The following is a 15,876-nucleotide window of genomic DNA, read 5'->3' on the forward strand; positions in this document are numbered from 1 at the left end:
GAGTTGTAGGTCCTGACATGCTTCTTCTTAATGGAGGTTCCTTGGATATTTTCTTTTTCTTAAATTTAGCAAATTTTGGACTATCTGCCATTCGTTTATTATCTCCTTTTGGATGGATACCATTAATTGTTCTAAGTAAACCATCTCCATTCGGTTTGCAAGATATATTATTGTTAACAGATTCCTGAAAGTCAGAAGATGAAATTGTTTCTGTATCTTCAGCTAAAATATATATTAACTTGTATTAATTAACAATTAAGAACAATATAAAATATATAAACAATAGCCTAACAAAAAAAACATTTATAACAGCAACAAAGTTAAACTATTACTTCTTTTATGTTGTTTTCAATGTGCTGTAGCTAAGAAAATTTTAAGTATTTTATCTTAATTTTTTAAGATATTTTTTTTTAATTTAAATTCACCTCCCAAGGCTGAGAAGGTACTTAATCGTGTTTATAACCCTCTCTCAACACTTTAACTCCGAAACACAAACCTTGACAGACATATTTTATTATCGAGTTTATCAAACATATGTATTACCCTAACTTTAATTTTTTATATTGCCAACTTTGAATCAAACAATATTTCAGAAGCCCTCGTAAAAAGATTTAATGACTTAATTAAAGAATAACAGCAATTTAATTCAACAGAGCAAATCAAATCAGAACATATTAAGCCATTAAAAAGTTAAAACAACTTAAAGAAATATAGTTATTTATAAACCTGGAAATTTTTTATTATCTTTAAAAAAACATCAATATAAAATCTTATTAAAGTTATAATTTTTATAATAAAAATTTCTTTATTTTAGGTTTTTATTTTAAAAGTGGTAATTTTCTAATAGCTTTTATGGTAACAAAGTAACAGTAATTTCTATACACTAAATGGATTCTTATAGGAACTTAAACAAGTTTTGATTTCCTTTTTTTCTGAAAGTTTACTTTAGAAAGAGAGGAAAAATTTTTTTATAGACTCTATTATACTTGGAAAAAGTATAAAATTTTTCACAAACACTATTACAGTATTTGTAACAAACCACTCATTAATAGAAAAGACCTAAACAATAAACTTATTGGGTGGAGTGCTTGTTGATTTAATACAGTTGAGCGCACTTCCCTTTTGACAAAATGTAATTTTAAAAAATATGTATAAAAGATTTTTCTCTTTAACAAAATGTAATACTATATTGTTAGAGTCACTTATTACATTCTCTAACGATGATAATCATTATTATAAAAGGTGTTAATAAAATATAAAACTTAATAAAATATAAACCATGATTAAAACTAAGCCAACATGGGCTCCACTCCAATAAATTAATCACTTGAATCAACTATAAATATATTTTTAAAATGATATAATATCTCAAATCAAATCATTATGCCCAAGGTTAAAAAGTTATTTGTAATTAATTTAACAAAACTATTGTAAATTGTATTTTAAAAAAATATACCTTCTATGCTTAAAACTTGTTTTACAATCATTAACTGACCAAGTACTGAATCATTGTTTGAGTCCCTAAAAGTATAAAATTTATTTTATCTTTATTATCTATTATGACCTATTTTATATTTTATTTATTTGAATTTATTTTATAGTTATAAATAATAGTCATTAAAAAATACAGCAAAAACTTTGATACTACACAAAATATAAAGTTTTAAAAAAACCAAAATTATTTTTTGAACAATTTTAGACTATTCATATTATAAACGATGCACTTGCTGTTTGGGCTGTGCAGACATGCAACATCTCTCAACATTCATTTCAGTCAGTCTGTATACCTGCTGATGGAACCATAGATGATGCCCAGTATTTTTATATAAATAATTACTATACTTATTAAATATAAATTTTTTAACAAGATCTTTGTTATTCTATTCATAACTTTGATTCCTTAAATTACTTTTAAATGCTATAAGGTAGCATCATGTCAATCATGTCAAAAACTGATTTTCAACATGGCTTTTCTAACAGCTACATTGTATTTTAAGAAACAGTTTTCTAATAGTTTTTGTTAAAGCTTTTGGTAAGCTCACAATAAATTGGTCATACTTGACAAAATATAAGTTTTCCTGCTCCTTAAATAATTTTAAATCCTTAATTAAGACAAAAATTTTAAATAACAAGATTTATAAAACAGTTTTTATGTGCTTATCAGGTCATGCTAATTAAGATGTTTCAGAATATCAGAATAGGAATGTAGAAACAAGAACTTCTAAAGAAAACCTTAAGTCTTTCTGCGCCATTCACTACTGTTTTTTTGGGGTGATCTGAAAAAAAGTATTAAAAACTTACTCAGAAGGTGACTCTGTTGGACTCCAACAAGTAGAACCTGGATACGAATAACATTCGTTCCCTAGAAATAAATTAAAAATGAAGTCAACACACCACAATTATCATCATTACCATTATGATCATCATAATCACTATCATGATTATCCAAATACAGATTTAAAAAAAAGGGGAAATGTATATAATATGAATTTTAAGGCTTAAAACTATTGACAAATATCAAATTAACTAATCAAAACATTAAGATAAAAATATCTACAAAAAGATGTGACAAACTGCCCCATTGCTCATCCAACCCTTGAATCCTGCTTTTAATAAAGTTTATTAAAAGTAAGAAGTTAGTTATTTTAATAAAGATAATTAATAAAACATTTTTTATTCAGTTATAAATAATATCATTTATATAAGTTGTATATTTATTACTTTACAAGTATGTATAGCACAAATATCATTCTTGAGAGCAATTTTGCGCACTTTAACAAAATAAAGTAAAATTACATTTCTTTTAAAAAAGCATCTTTTTTTTTTTTAGTATTTACCTCTAGATTTCCTAATATAAATTTTTTATTTATGGACTAGTAATTAAGGAGCGTTTTTCTAAAAGGAAACTAAGTTCATTTTTTCCAAAATAGAATTCTTTCAAGATTCGGATTCTTTATTGATAAAAGTACAAACCTAACTATGTTAGCATAAATAAATAAAAAAGTTCATCATCTTTATTTACAATTACAAAATTATTGAGATTCAAAAAATACTTTACCGGATAATTAGATTTTTTTAATTTTTCTTAAAACAATAAAAATGTTACTTGGTTTCTTTTAGAAAAAACTTTTAAAAAAATACTATTTAAATCTGAAACGAAAAAAAAAAAAGTTGTTCGACCTATGTTAACGTACCATGCAACACTTTTTTTATAAAAAAATTTTTTTGAAAACTTTTGAAAATGCTGAAAATATTCTGTATATGTCCAAAACAGTTCTGTAGATGTCCAAAAAGTTCTGTAGATATCCAAAACAGTTGTGTAGATGTCCAAAACAGTTCTGTAGACAGGTTAAGAGTTTTTGGTACTAAATAACTACTAGATAACTTTCATAGCTGATGCAAGTTTTAAATTTTTTTTTAAATTCATATTGGTGTCAAATAAAAAAGATTTACTTTTTTGAAAAATTATGTTGACCTGAGTCTAAGAATGACATTAAACAGAAAATTCTAATTTTAGAGCATTAAATAATGTTTACAGCAGGGATGCGGAGTCCCAAAAGGACTCCGGCTTTATATCTCTACTTTTTCCAAGTCTGTAGTGTCCAGAAGCTCTAAACATGTTTGTTGACTTATGATCTGCTATAGGAAAAAAATTCATGAGATTTAATGACTTGAAACTTCTTATCTTTAAGCCCGAAGTCCTGGAGTCCCAGAGTCCTTGCCGCCATTATACTTAAGGACTCCGGGCTCAAAAAATGATTGTTCCTCTAATCTAATAGTCTTAATTTTTTCCAATTAATAGTCCAAACACTTATTTATATTTTTAGAGCTCCTGGATACCAAATACTAGGATAAAGTAATCTTTTTGCAACTTTCAAATCTGGAGTCCTTTTTGGGACTCCGTACCCCTGGTTTACAGTAATGCTTACAGAATGTTTACACAACAGGTTTAAAATTTAATGCACATTCCTATGCTTAGTATATTTTCTTATGTTAAATCATAAAGAAATTTATTAAGACATTATTGTTTTTTATCTACAGCAGTAGTAAAAAAAACATTTCACAAAAGATTTTAGTATTGCTCAGATTGTTCCAAAATACCAAAAAATAAGAAACCATTATATATAAACATATATAAACGATAAAAAACCAATCATAATAGGGTTTTAGTCTGCTGAATTTTTCTTTTCAAAATTAGGATCGAGATTGGCAGAAATTAAAATAAGGAACTATGAAGTTGTTCATATGGTTAAAGAACTTATCATTTGAATATTTTCTTAATGGCATCTGCGCTAAATATAGAAAAGTTTTAGAAGGACTGAAAAATAAAAAAATTCCTGAACTTTGCAATTTTTCAAAAGTCAAAGTTACCATTCTTACCAGAAACCTTGCATTTCTGCATTTGTGACATCTGTGAAATTGCTCAAACAACAATTATTCCAGGATCTGAAAAATTTTATACAAAGATAAATAAGGTTTATCTTTATATGAAATTTAAGAAATTATATATAAGAATATATTTTTCTTTCAATAGTTTCAAGCATTGAAGTTATAATTTCATATAAGAAATTACAACTTCAATGCTTGAAACTATTGAAAGAAAAATTTGCATAGGAGTGAAGTAAAATCAAGGCTGAAGCCAACGGTAAAGCATTTGCCATTGAACAATGTGAGTGTAAGTGTTTTTCTGGTTGAAAAAATCCTTATTTTGTAAATAAAATAAAGATTGAGTTGCTAGAAAGAAAGATATATATTTGAGAGTAATGTAAGATGCAAATTAGGTAAAGATATGTTTTTAAATGAATTTTTTGATTAGATAGAAATCAATTTACAACTACAGTAAAAACAGTTTTACACTTAACAAAAAATAACATTAAAAAACTTAATTGACACAGTAATAAAGGAAAAAGAGTTATCAAAAAAATCCTAACATGAGAATTGATGTTGAAGTCAGATAATTACAAGTATAATAAAATATTATTAAAAAAATATGAAGCCAAAAGTTTAGCTACAGGAATGAATAGGCAATGAAAATTGCAAAGACAGAGATAAACAGACTGTTTATTATTAAATTTTCAAAAACTGTGACATAATCTCAGAAAATTCTGCTTTAAAGTTAAGCAACTTACAAGACTTCTGTGGTTTTGATATGAAACCGAAGAATATATATTTTAGAATTAAAAGTGCAGCATCAACATATTCTTGCTTTTAATGTTATATTAAAAAAAGAAAAGAAATATCAAACTTAGATTAAAGAAAATACTTTCAAACTTAGAGCAAAGAAAATACTTTCAAACTTAGAGCTTAGAACAATAAGGAGCATTTGTTCATCTGTTTGTAAAATTAAATTTTTAAACATCCAAGTTTTCAGCTACAACTTATATTTATTGCATAAACATTCTTTCAAATGCTCCAATGGAGCTTCATTTATGTAATACAAATAGAATTTACAATAATCTTGAAAAATATCTTAAGTCCATAGATACCTGTTTATTAGCAAACCAGTGAAACCAAAGTTTAGCTTTTTTAAGGTCTAAGCAGCATAGTGATCAATTTAAAAATAAAGAATGTTAAAAACTGCTGAAAAATATTTGTTCAAAATTTATTAAATTCTTTAAAACTGTAAAAAGCTTATAAAAGAAAAAGAAAAAAAGACATCAGGTTTTTTTTTAATTTCATGAACAAATTTTACACAATCTGTTTATGTTTAAAATCTGTTGATGTTGCATAAAAAATTAGATTTTTGGTCTGAGCAAACCGGCCTCTAAACCTGTTTATTATGATTTTAAACAGTTTTTAGTGGAACAAAATTTGCAGCAGCCTTAAAAATTATCAGCAAAGCCAGTTTAAAGCCATGATTACATATAACTAAAAACTTTCTTCAAATCAGCTTTATTTTAAAACAAAAAAAAATGTTTTTTTACAATATACATGCGTATCTTTTGGAAACTATTGACTGCAAATGCAAATAAATATAAATGTAAACATTTATTTATGTTGTTTAAACCATAAGTAAATACTATAAGACCAAATTCAAATTTTTGAATTTGGTCTTATGGTAGATTTTGTACTATAGGTAACCTCCTTTACATAGTTTGTTTTATTCTGAATGACTAGCAATTATTTCTATTTTTTTAACAAGTTTTTTTGTTGCTAAAAGTGCTAACACAAGTTGTGTTCATATTTTAAATAAGCATAAGAAAATAAGTTTGAATTAATTAAACAATACAAAAAAAATTGCATGGGTTCAATGCATGGTTTTTGCTTGTGTTGCTTGTTTATGACTAGGTAACTCATTCTATTATCTCCTAATGAGGGTACAGCTCTTAAACTCAGTTTTATGGTTTTGATGCCAGCTGGTAGGTTTTCCAAACTCTGTGGTAGCTCTTAGAGAGACTGATTCCATTAACAGCTGTACTCACTACAGGTTGCACTCTTTTCGATTTTATTTCTGATCAAACTGACCAAGCCCTTTCTCTTTATCCTTCAGCCAATATCGTTATTGTTGGTGACTTTAATGCTTATCACACTGAATGGCTTGGCTCTAGTGTCAGTGACTCTGCAGGTATTAAGGCCCATAACTTTTGCCTTTCTCAATCCCTAACTCAAATAGTCAACTTTCTGAATCACTTTCCAGACAATCAGAATCATTTACCTTCTCTACTCGACTTATGTCTTGTTTCTGATCCTAGTCAGTGCTCAGTTTCTCCATATTTACCCTTAGGTGCTTCTGATCATGGTTGAATCTCTCTAAAACTATTATCTCATTCTTTTTCATCATCAGAATACCCTTATCATCGAACCTTTTACAACTACTATAAACCTGACTGAGACTCTTTGCTTGATTTTGTTTGTAATGACTCTTTAGTAGAAATTTTTTGTCTTCCTGCTGACAAATGTGCTTCTAACGTAACTTCTTGGATTCAGGCTGGAATGAAATCCTTCATTCCCTCTCGATGATTTTAAGTCAAGCCTCACTCTTCTTCATGGTTTTCCTCTCATTATGCTGCTGCAATTTCCAATCGTAACCATTACTTTCATATCTATCAAACAATTTTCCAGAAAACAAAGGTGTCCTTACTACTGCTAAAAACCATTGTAAAAAGGTTTTGTAACTAACGCCAAAGCCCACTATTCTCAGGTCACAAAATCTTGTATTTTATTTCGAAAATTAGGTTCTTGTGACTTCTGGAGAACCTCTAACAATGTCTATAATATGGGCAAATCTGTTATTCCGCCTCTCTTGAATGATTCGGATTTTGTCACCTCATCTAAAGACAAAGCTGAATTGTTTGCTAAGAACTTCTTATCAATATCATCTCTTGATTCCACTAGTTGTGTTCTACATGATATTGCCAACAAACAGGTTGATTCATTGCTTGACATCCGTATTATTCCAGCTTCTGTATCTAAAGTGATTTCCTGCTTAGACTCTTCTACAGCTTGTGGTCTAGACAACACACCTGTTATAGTGTTAGAGAAGTGTTCTGCAGAACTGTCTATACTTTCAAAACTATTTAACAAGTGCTTATCAGAGTCTTGTTTTCCAGCCTGCTGGAAAGTGGCATCTGTAATCCCTATTTTCAAAAATTCTGGAGAGTGATCTGATTGGTCTAACTACTGCCCCATTAGTCTTCTTCTTATCATAAGAAAGGTTTTTGAATCTTTAATTAACAAACCCCTAACCTCTCATCTTGAACCTAATAACTTATTTTCTGATCATCAGCATGGATTGTGATCTTCTTGTTCTACAGCTGATTTGCTAACAGTAATAACCGATAAATTTTATCGTGCATTAGATAGATGTGGAGAGGTTATGGCTATCACTCTCGGAATTTCTAAAGCCTCTAATAAAGTTTGGCATGCTGGTTTTCTCCATAAGCTTTCTTCTTAACGTGTATCAGGTAACATCTTTAAGATTATTGAATCCTTCTTTACTAATCGTAGTATAAAAGTTATCCTTGATGGACAGCACTCTTCTTTATATCCTGTCACTTCAGGGGTTCCTCAAGGTTCTATCCTTGACCCTATACTCTTTTTAATTTACATTCATGCAGAGTTGTTAGTACTTGACCTTGCCTTAAGGCCAAAAATTGAGATCTTGGACTTGAAACTGTCGGCCTTTGCCTTGGTTTTTTTGGCCTTGACCTTGATTGTTTTGGCCTTGGTCTTAAAAAAAAAAATACATATTTTCTTATTGACTTTGTTAAATTCTGCTCAAAATCTTGGTCTATTTTTACAAAATGTGGTTTTCTTGTCACAGCACTTGCTACTTATAGTTTTGTTAATAACTGGCCTCAGCATAAGGCAAAAATTGAAGTTATTGGTCTTGAAAAAGTTTGCATAGGCCTTCGCCTTGAAATTCTTAATCTTGGCCTTGACCTTAAAACTCTTGGGCTTGTCCTTGTAACTTTTGTCCTTGATCTTGGCCTTGTAACGTGTGCCTTGGCCTTGCTACTTTTGGCCTTGTTAACAACTCTGCATTCGTGATCTTCCAGATATTCTCACATCTAAGGCGGCATTGTTTACTGATGATGAACTACCATTTGACTACCAATGACTACCATTTATTCTTGTCTTGATAAGAAGCCAACACTCTCTGAATGAAGGGGCCATTTGAGCTTGAAAAGGATCTCACTTTTGCTACAGCATGAGGCTCACAGTGGCTGGTGAACTTCAATACAGATAAAACTTAATTTGTTTCAGCCAATCATTATCGCAACAATTTAGATTTTCCTATATTTATGAACGGTGATGTACTCAATGAGTCATCTACTCTTCATCTTCTAAGATTAACTCTTACTTTCAATCTTTCTTGGAAACCATATATCAAATCAGTTGCAAAATTAGCATCTGCTAAGGTTGCATCTCTTTATCGAGCTTGACACTTTCTTACTTTCTATTTATATCTCTATAAATCTCAAATCTGGCCTTGTATGGAATACTGTTGTCATATCTGGGGCGGATCTTCTAATGATGCCCTTTCTCTTTTAGACAAGGTGCAAAAATATATTGTAAACATAGTTAAACCGGCTCTTGCAGCCAACCTTCAACCACTATCACATTGTCGAAATGTTGCTTCTCTTTTTCTTTTTTATAATTACTAAAATGGGCACTGCTCTAAAGAGCAAGCAACTCTTGTGCCACCTACTAAAATTCATTCTCGTGTTACTCGTCATTCAATTAAGTCTCATGCTTTTTCTGTGACTGTTCCTAAGTGCTCCAAAAATTCTTATTTGTCCAGTTTTTTTCCTTGAACATCATTTCTTCAGAAATCGCTTTCTTTATCTTGTTTTCCTGACACATATAATTTGTAATATTTTAAGTTGGCTGTCAACTGTTATCTTGCTCTATAAACATCTTTTTTCTTACAGTAACTTCCAACTCTAATAGTGGTTGCTTGCAAGTGAAGATATTTAAAAAAAAAAAAAATTAATGAGAAATGGGAAAAGAACGCTGGAGAACGGTAGGAAGTAACTGAAGTTTCGATCAAACTTCAATTTGAACTTGAAATTCAAATGAAAAACTTGTTTCTCCGCACAGCAGCCTTGTTTATAAAGGTTCATGTTTAGGAGTTAAAGAGTTGAGAGAGACTACAATAAGGTAGCCCCCTTGACTGTAGTGGCCTTCTCAGGCCACTACTACTCATTTAAATTCACCTTGGGGGGTGAATAACATAAAAGATAAAAAAATCTCAATCTACAAAAATATTTGAATAAAAATTGTGATAATATATTTTCAAATAATAATTCAAATATTAGTAAATCTGCTGTTGTTGTTGGTTATAATAATTAATAATAATAGTTAATCTAATTAATAATATTATAGTTATAACATTAATGTTGGCTGTAATAGTTCATAAAATTATTAAATATCTTTAAAAAAACCCAGTAAAACCCAGAATACCTGGGCTTTATTGGGTTTTTTAGGCCAGTTTTATAGGGTTTTATTGAGCGGTTTTTTAATGAGCGGTTTTTAATTGAGCAGTTTCCAATCCTGCTTTCTTTATACGTATACTTTCACTGTATTGAAAGTTGTTGTATAAATAAAAGTAACTAAAACAAATAAAAACTTTTTAGTTTATGAGCAAATAAAACACTGAAAAACTCAATTATTAATTATTAATTTGTAAGTTAGTATGTCCCAACTTTTTTCAATCTCTATTTAGATCTTTCCTTTTTGTTTTAAATAATGATATAAAAATAAAATTAAATAAGAAAATGTCAAATACATAAGTCATTAAAAAAAGTAACTAATGAAGTTTTAAATAGTTTAAATTTTTATAAAAAATTTTGGTTCAATTTCTAATAAAATATTCATTTAATCTTTTTTAAGTTTGAATTAAAAAAAAAAAATTAGAAAAAGTACTTTGAATTTTTGCATTGTAATAGTGTATTTCATAGGTCAACTGAAAGGTCCACAATTTTAATGCAAGCTTTAACTAGCTAAACTATGTCCATTACTTTTGTTAATGGACATGGTTTAGAAGCATTGTTTTAGTAATAGGTTAGATAATTTATTATGTGCAAATGTTACATATATATATATATATATATATATATATATATATATATATATATATATATATATATAATATATATATATATATATATATATATATAAAACAGAATGCTTCATTTTACTTTTTTATTAGGAACTTAAATAAAACATTAACTTTGTTAATTTTTATTACAATTATAATTTAGAGTTGATGAAACTTTCGTGTTTCCGCTTTTATTTTAAATGTTTTGTTTTCTATATAAATAAAAGATTAAAATACAATTAAAGTTAATTAAGAAGTTTGTTTTTTATCGCTTTACTATGAGTATTTTATTCATTTATATTTAAATAAAATGTTTGCTCTTCCGTTGGTTTTTCAAAATTTTTCAAAAGTTAATAAAACTTCCTGTTTTCATTTTTAGCTAAATTACTTTATCTTGAATTTAAATAAAATTTTCTTTATTCTGTTTTTATTTTAATTGTTTTGTTTACTATTTAAATAAAAGGTTCACATTTCGAATTTAATTAAATGTTCTTCTTTCTGTTGGCTTGTAATATTCTATTCAGAAGTTAATTAAAAGTTAAGTTAATTAAAACATTTTTTTGTTTGTTTTAATTTTAATTATTTCATTTAGAATTTAAATAAAATGTTGTATATTTAATTTTTTTTTTTCATCAATTTATTTAGAATTTTAATAAAAAGCTCTATATTCTGTTTTCATTTTAATTAATTTATTTAGAATCCTAATATTAATACTACAGAAACGTTTAATGTTTAACGTCGTTTTATTAGTTAAACTTCGAAAGAATGCGTTCTCAAAATGCACGCGATCATTGAAGAAAGATCTCTTAAGCGAGTTAAAACTTTTTTCCTTTTCAAATTTAATCATTAGTTTAGATATATTACATGAAGACTCATACTAAGATAAATAATCATCGTTAAGATCATATTATAATTGAAAAATTTGTAAAACCGAAAACTATCAAAAAATTATATTTAAATTTATAAATGTATATAAACTCAAACAATTGTAAAACTTATATATTGTAAAACATAAATTATTCTAACCTGAGATAATGTAACTTTATGAAATTGTAAATACTTATTATAAAAAATAGTAAAAAAGTATATAAAATAGTTATATATACATTTTTATAAGATAAAGTAGAAAAGATTTAAACTTTTATTAGATAAAGTAGAAAGGATTTAAAGTAGAAAGGATTTTAATTTTTTAATTCGTTTATATTTTGTTTGTTTTAGTTTTTCTTTTAGCAGATTTATTTTATTATTTTATTTTTTAGAAGGAAAATAGAGGTATGGATGTTATTTAAAGTTCTACTAAAGCTATTTCCATAAAATGGTTATTATAAATTTATTATTAATGGCTATTCTAAAATTTCTGCGATGCTATTAACTATTTTTGTTCTTTTTTAGAAAATTTAGATAAATTAATTAAATTAAAATTTTGAGCCAACACTGACATGGCATGTCACATGTTATTGTATGTAAAGGTTAAATTTTGTTATGAGGATTACAGTTCTTATGAAAAAAAAGAAGGTAAAGAGTATTGTTTGTAAATATTTTTTTTTTTTTTTTTTTTTTTTTTGTTTAAACATCTTCGCTTCCAACAAGGCTGCAAGCAGCCACTAATTAAAGTTGGAAGTTACTGAAAGAGAAAAGATGAAGATTGTAGAGCAAGATAACGATTGACAGATGACTTAAAAGATTGCAAATTATATGAATCAGGAAAGCAGGATAAAGGAAGCGAATTCCAAAGAGCTGATGTTCGAGGAAAAAAACTAGACGAATAAGCGTTTTTGGAGCACTTAGGAACAGTCACAGAAAAAGGATGACACTTAATTGAATGACGAGTAACACGAGAATGAATTATAGTAGATGGCACAAGAGACGCTAGCTCTTTAGAGCAGTGCCCATTATAGTATTTGTAGAAAAAAGAAAGAGAAGCAACATTACGACGATGAGATGATGGTTGGAGGTTGGCTGCAAGAGCAGGTCCAACAATGTTTACAATGCGTTTTTGCACCTTGTCTAAAAGAGAAAGGGCATCATTAGAAGATCCGCCCCAGATATGGCAACAGTATTCCATACAAGGCCGGATTTGAGATTTATAGAGATAGAGAATAGAATCCAAAGTAAGAAAGTGACGAGCTCGATAAAGAGATGCAGCCTTAGCAGATGCTAATTTTGCAACTGATTTGATATATGGTTTCCAAGAAAGATTGGAAGTAAGAGTTAATCCTAGAAGATGAAGAGTAGGTGACTCATCGAGTACATCACCGTTCATAAATATAGGAAGATCAAATTATTGCGATAACGAATTGGCTGAAAAAAATTGAGTTTTATCTGAATTAAAGTTCACCAGCCACTGTGAGCCACATGCTGTAGCAGAAGTGAGATCCTTTTCAAGCTCAAATGCCCCCTCCAAGCAATCAAAAGGTGTTGGTGCCACCTTAGATGTGACAAAATCTGGAAGATCGTTAATGTAAATTAAAAAGAGTATAGGGCCAAGGATAGAACCTTGAGGAACCCCTGAAGTTACAGAATAAGAAGAAGAGTGTTGTCCATCGAGGACAACTTTTATGCTACGATTGGAAAGGAAGGATTCAATGATCTTAAAGATGTTGCCGGATACACCATAAGAAGAAAGCTTATGGAGAAGACCAGCATGCCAAACTTTATCAAAAGCTTTTGAAATATCAAGAACAATATAGACGACAGCTCCGGAGAACACTTCTGCAAGACAATAACAGGTATGTTGTCCGGGCCACAAGCTGTAGAAGAGTCTAGGCAGGAAATCACTTTAGATACAGATGCTGGAGTGATATGAATGTCAAGCAATGGATCAACCTGTTTGTTGGCAATATCAGGTAGAACGCAACTAGTGGAATCAAGAGATGATATTGGTGAAAAGTTTTTAGCAAACAATTCGGATTTGTCTTTAGGTGAGGTGACAAAGTCTAAACCATACAAGAGAGGTGGAATTATAGATTTGCCCTTATTATTGATATTATTAAAGATTCTCCAGAAGTCACGAGAGCCTAATTTTTGAGATGAGATACAAGATTTCATGACCTGAGAATAATGTGTTTTGGCGTTAGACAAAACCTTTTTACAGTTGTTTCTAGCAGTAATAAATAGACGTCTGTTTTCTGGAGAATTGTTTTGCTGATAAATATGGAAGTAACGGTTTCGATTGGCAATCGCAGCAGCACAGTGTGAAGAAAACCATGGAGGAGAGTGAGGCTTGACCTGGAATCGTCGAGAGGGAATAAAAGATTCCATGCCAGCCTCAATCCACGAAGTTATGTAAGAAGCACACTTGTCGACAGGAAGACAAAAGATTTCAACCCAAGGGCCATCACGAAGAAAATCACGAAGAAAGAATCCCAGTCAGCTTTACTGTAGTTGTAAGAGGTACGATAATAGGGGGATTCAGGTGATGAAGAAGAACAAGATATTAGTTTTAGAGAGATCAAACTGTGATCAGAAGAACCTAAGGGTGAATGTGGAGAAACTGAGCACTGACTAGGATCAGAAACAAGACATAAGTCGAGTAGAGAAGGTAAATGATTCGGGTTGTCTGGAAAGCGAGTTGGAAAGTTGACTATTTGAGTTAGGGATTGAGAAAGGCAAAAGTTGTGGGCTTTAATGCCTGCCGAATCACTGACACTTGAGCCAAGCCATTCAGAGTAAAGTCACCGACAACAACTATATTAGCTGATGGATAAAGAGAGAGGGCTTGGTCAATATGATCAGAAATAACGTCAAAAAGTGTGCAGTCTTGAGATGAAGGAGAGCGATATAGAACAAAGAGAAAGACAATAGAGTGAAGTGGTGCTAAACGAAAGCACATAAAAGAATTGTTTGTGGATTCAAACCTAGTTTCACGACAAATGGGTGAACTCTTACGAATGTAAATGCCGAGGCCAAGCATGTGACTATTGGAGTCTTTACGAATTAGAGGAAGATAACCATCAACACTAAGATCACAAGATGAGACAGCCGAACTCAAATTAGTCTCACAAAGAGCAAGTAGGTCTGGTGAACTTTGCAAGAGATAAGACTCAACAGAAGAAAAGTTACTTCAAAGACCACGAATATTAGTGAATGATAGGTTTAGAGAACTTGGTGATGATGATGGTTTTTTGTGTTTTATAGTTTTTGGTACTTTATTCATTTTAAATTAGATTGAAGAACTTGACTTAAAGCATAGATAGTACTCAGATCACTGTTTAATAGCCCAAGCAATTGCCTCATTACTACTAATAAACCCTAAGCCATAACAAAGGGCTCCAAATGTGGCCTCCGCAATGCACACCAAAAGTACAAACAGGGACACCATCCATGCGCAACATGGCACTGTTAATACTTTGATATTTTTCAGCTGTTGATGGAATCAGCCTCTCTGAGAGCTACCACAGAGTTCGGGAAACCTGACTACCAGCCGGCCTCAGAACCATAAAACTGAGTTTTAGAGCTGTACCCTCATTAGGAGATAATAGAATGAGTTGCCTAGTCATAAAAACAGAGACACAAGCAAAACCCATGCATTGAGTCAAGAAGATCCAGCATTCAACATCCTAAACTGGAAACAATGTATTAAAATACATCTGCGCCAGCCTAATAGATGAATATATATTTTGTTTACTTTATATATTTTGTTTACTTTATGAATATATATTTTGTTTATGAATTATGAATATATATTTGTTTACTTTATGAATATATATTTTGTTTACTTTAAATCTTTTTAAATTTTCTCGCGTCATTTTAATTTGCGTGTTTTCAAAGTGCTGTGAATTGGTAAATGTGTAGAGCAAGATTTGTCAACTTTGCCAGCCAAGTGATGTACTTATAACAGAGGGTTACATGATAGTGTTTAGTGTCAAACTGTTACTGCTTTAGGTCTATCTGTTTTCAAGCCTTTATTATTTATTATTTTAAAAATACATAATAATGTATTTTAATAACATTTTGCTTAATGTTGTTAATTATGTTCTGTTATATATGAATGTTATCTTACTTAAGTTATGTTATATACATATAATATTAACTTATGGTGTGTGCTATTGTTGTGTGTTGTTGCTGTGATGTTTTTTTGTTATCTTTTGAGTTGATAGACATTCAGCTTATCTTCATGTTGGTGTCTATTGTTAATAATTGTAAATTGGTATTTTTATTAACAATCACTGCTTTTAATCATTCACTAAAAGCCAATACAAATTATTTTGGGATATATACAATTTGTTGTATCTCAACTTGATTTTTTGTCTTTAGCGCTGTTTACTACATGATTTTGCTATAAATACTTTGGAATCATGATGTTCCAGGATAATTTATTTTGTAAAAGCTAA

The 15,876-nt window shown here is 29.6% G+C and overlaps 1 protein-coding gene across 1 annotated transcript in view; it reads right to left on the reverse strand.

Moving 5' to 3' along the window:
- Positions 1-15,876, reverse strand: part of LOC100210778 (peroxisome proliferator-activated receptor gamma coactivator 1-alpha) — a 45,236-nt gene that overhangs the window by 15,481 nt on the left and 13,879 nt on the right. Inside the window, exons 4-6 of the mRNA XM_065793608.1 lie at positions 2,302-2,362; positions 1,457-1,521; positions 1-222 (exon numbers count right to left, since the gene is read on the reverse strand). The exon at positions 1-222 is cut by the window's left edge and continues 1,175 nt beyond it. Of these exons, the coding sequence (XP_065649680.1) occupies positions 1-222; positions 1,457-1,521; positions 2,302-2,362 (348 nt within the window). The remainder of the gene's footprint in view (positions 223-1,456; positions 1,522-2,301; positions 2,363-15,876) is intronic.

The sequence above is a fragment of the Hydra vulgaris genome, chromosome 03, assembly GCF_038396675.1.
Source record: "Hydra vulgaris chromosome 03, alternate assembly HydraT2T_AEP".
Classification (NCBI taxonomy): Eukaryota; Metazoa; Cnidaria; class Hydrozoa; order Anthoathecata; family Hydridae; genus Hydra; species Hydra vulgaris.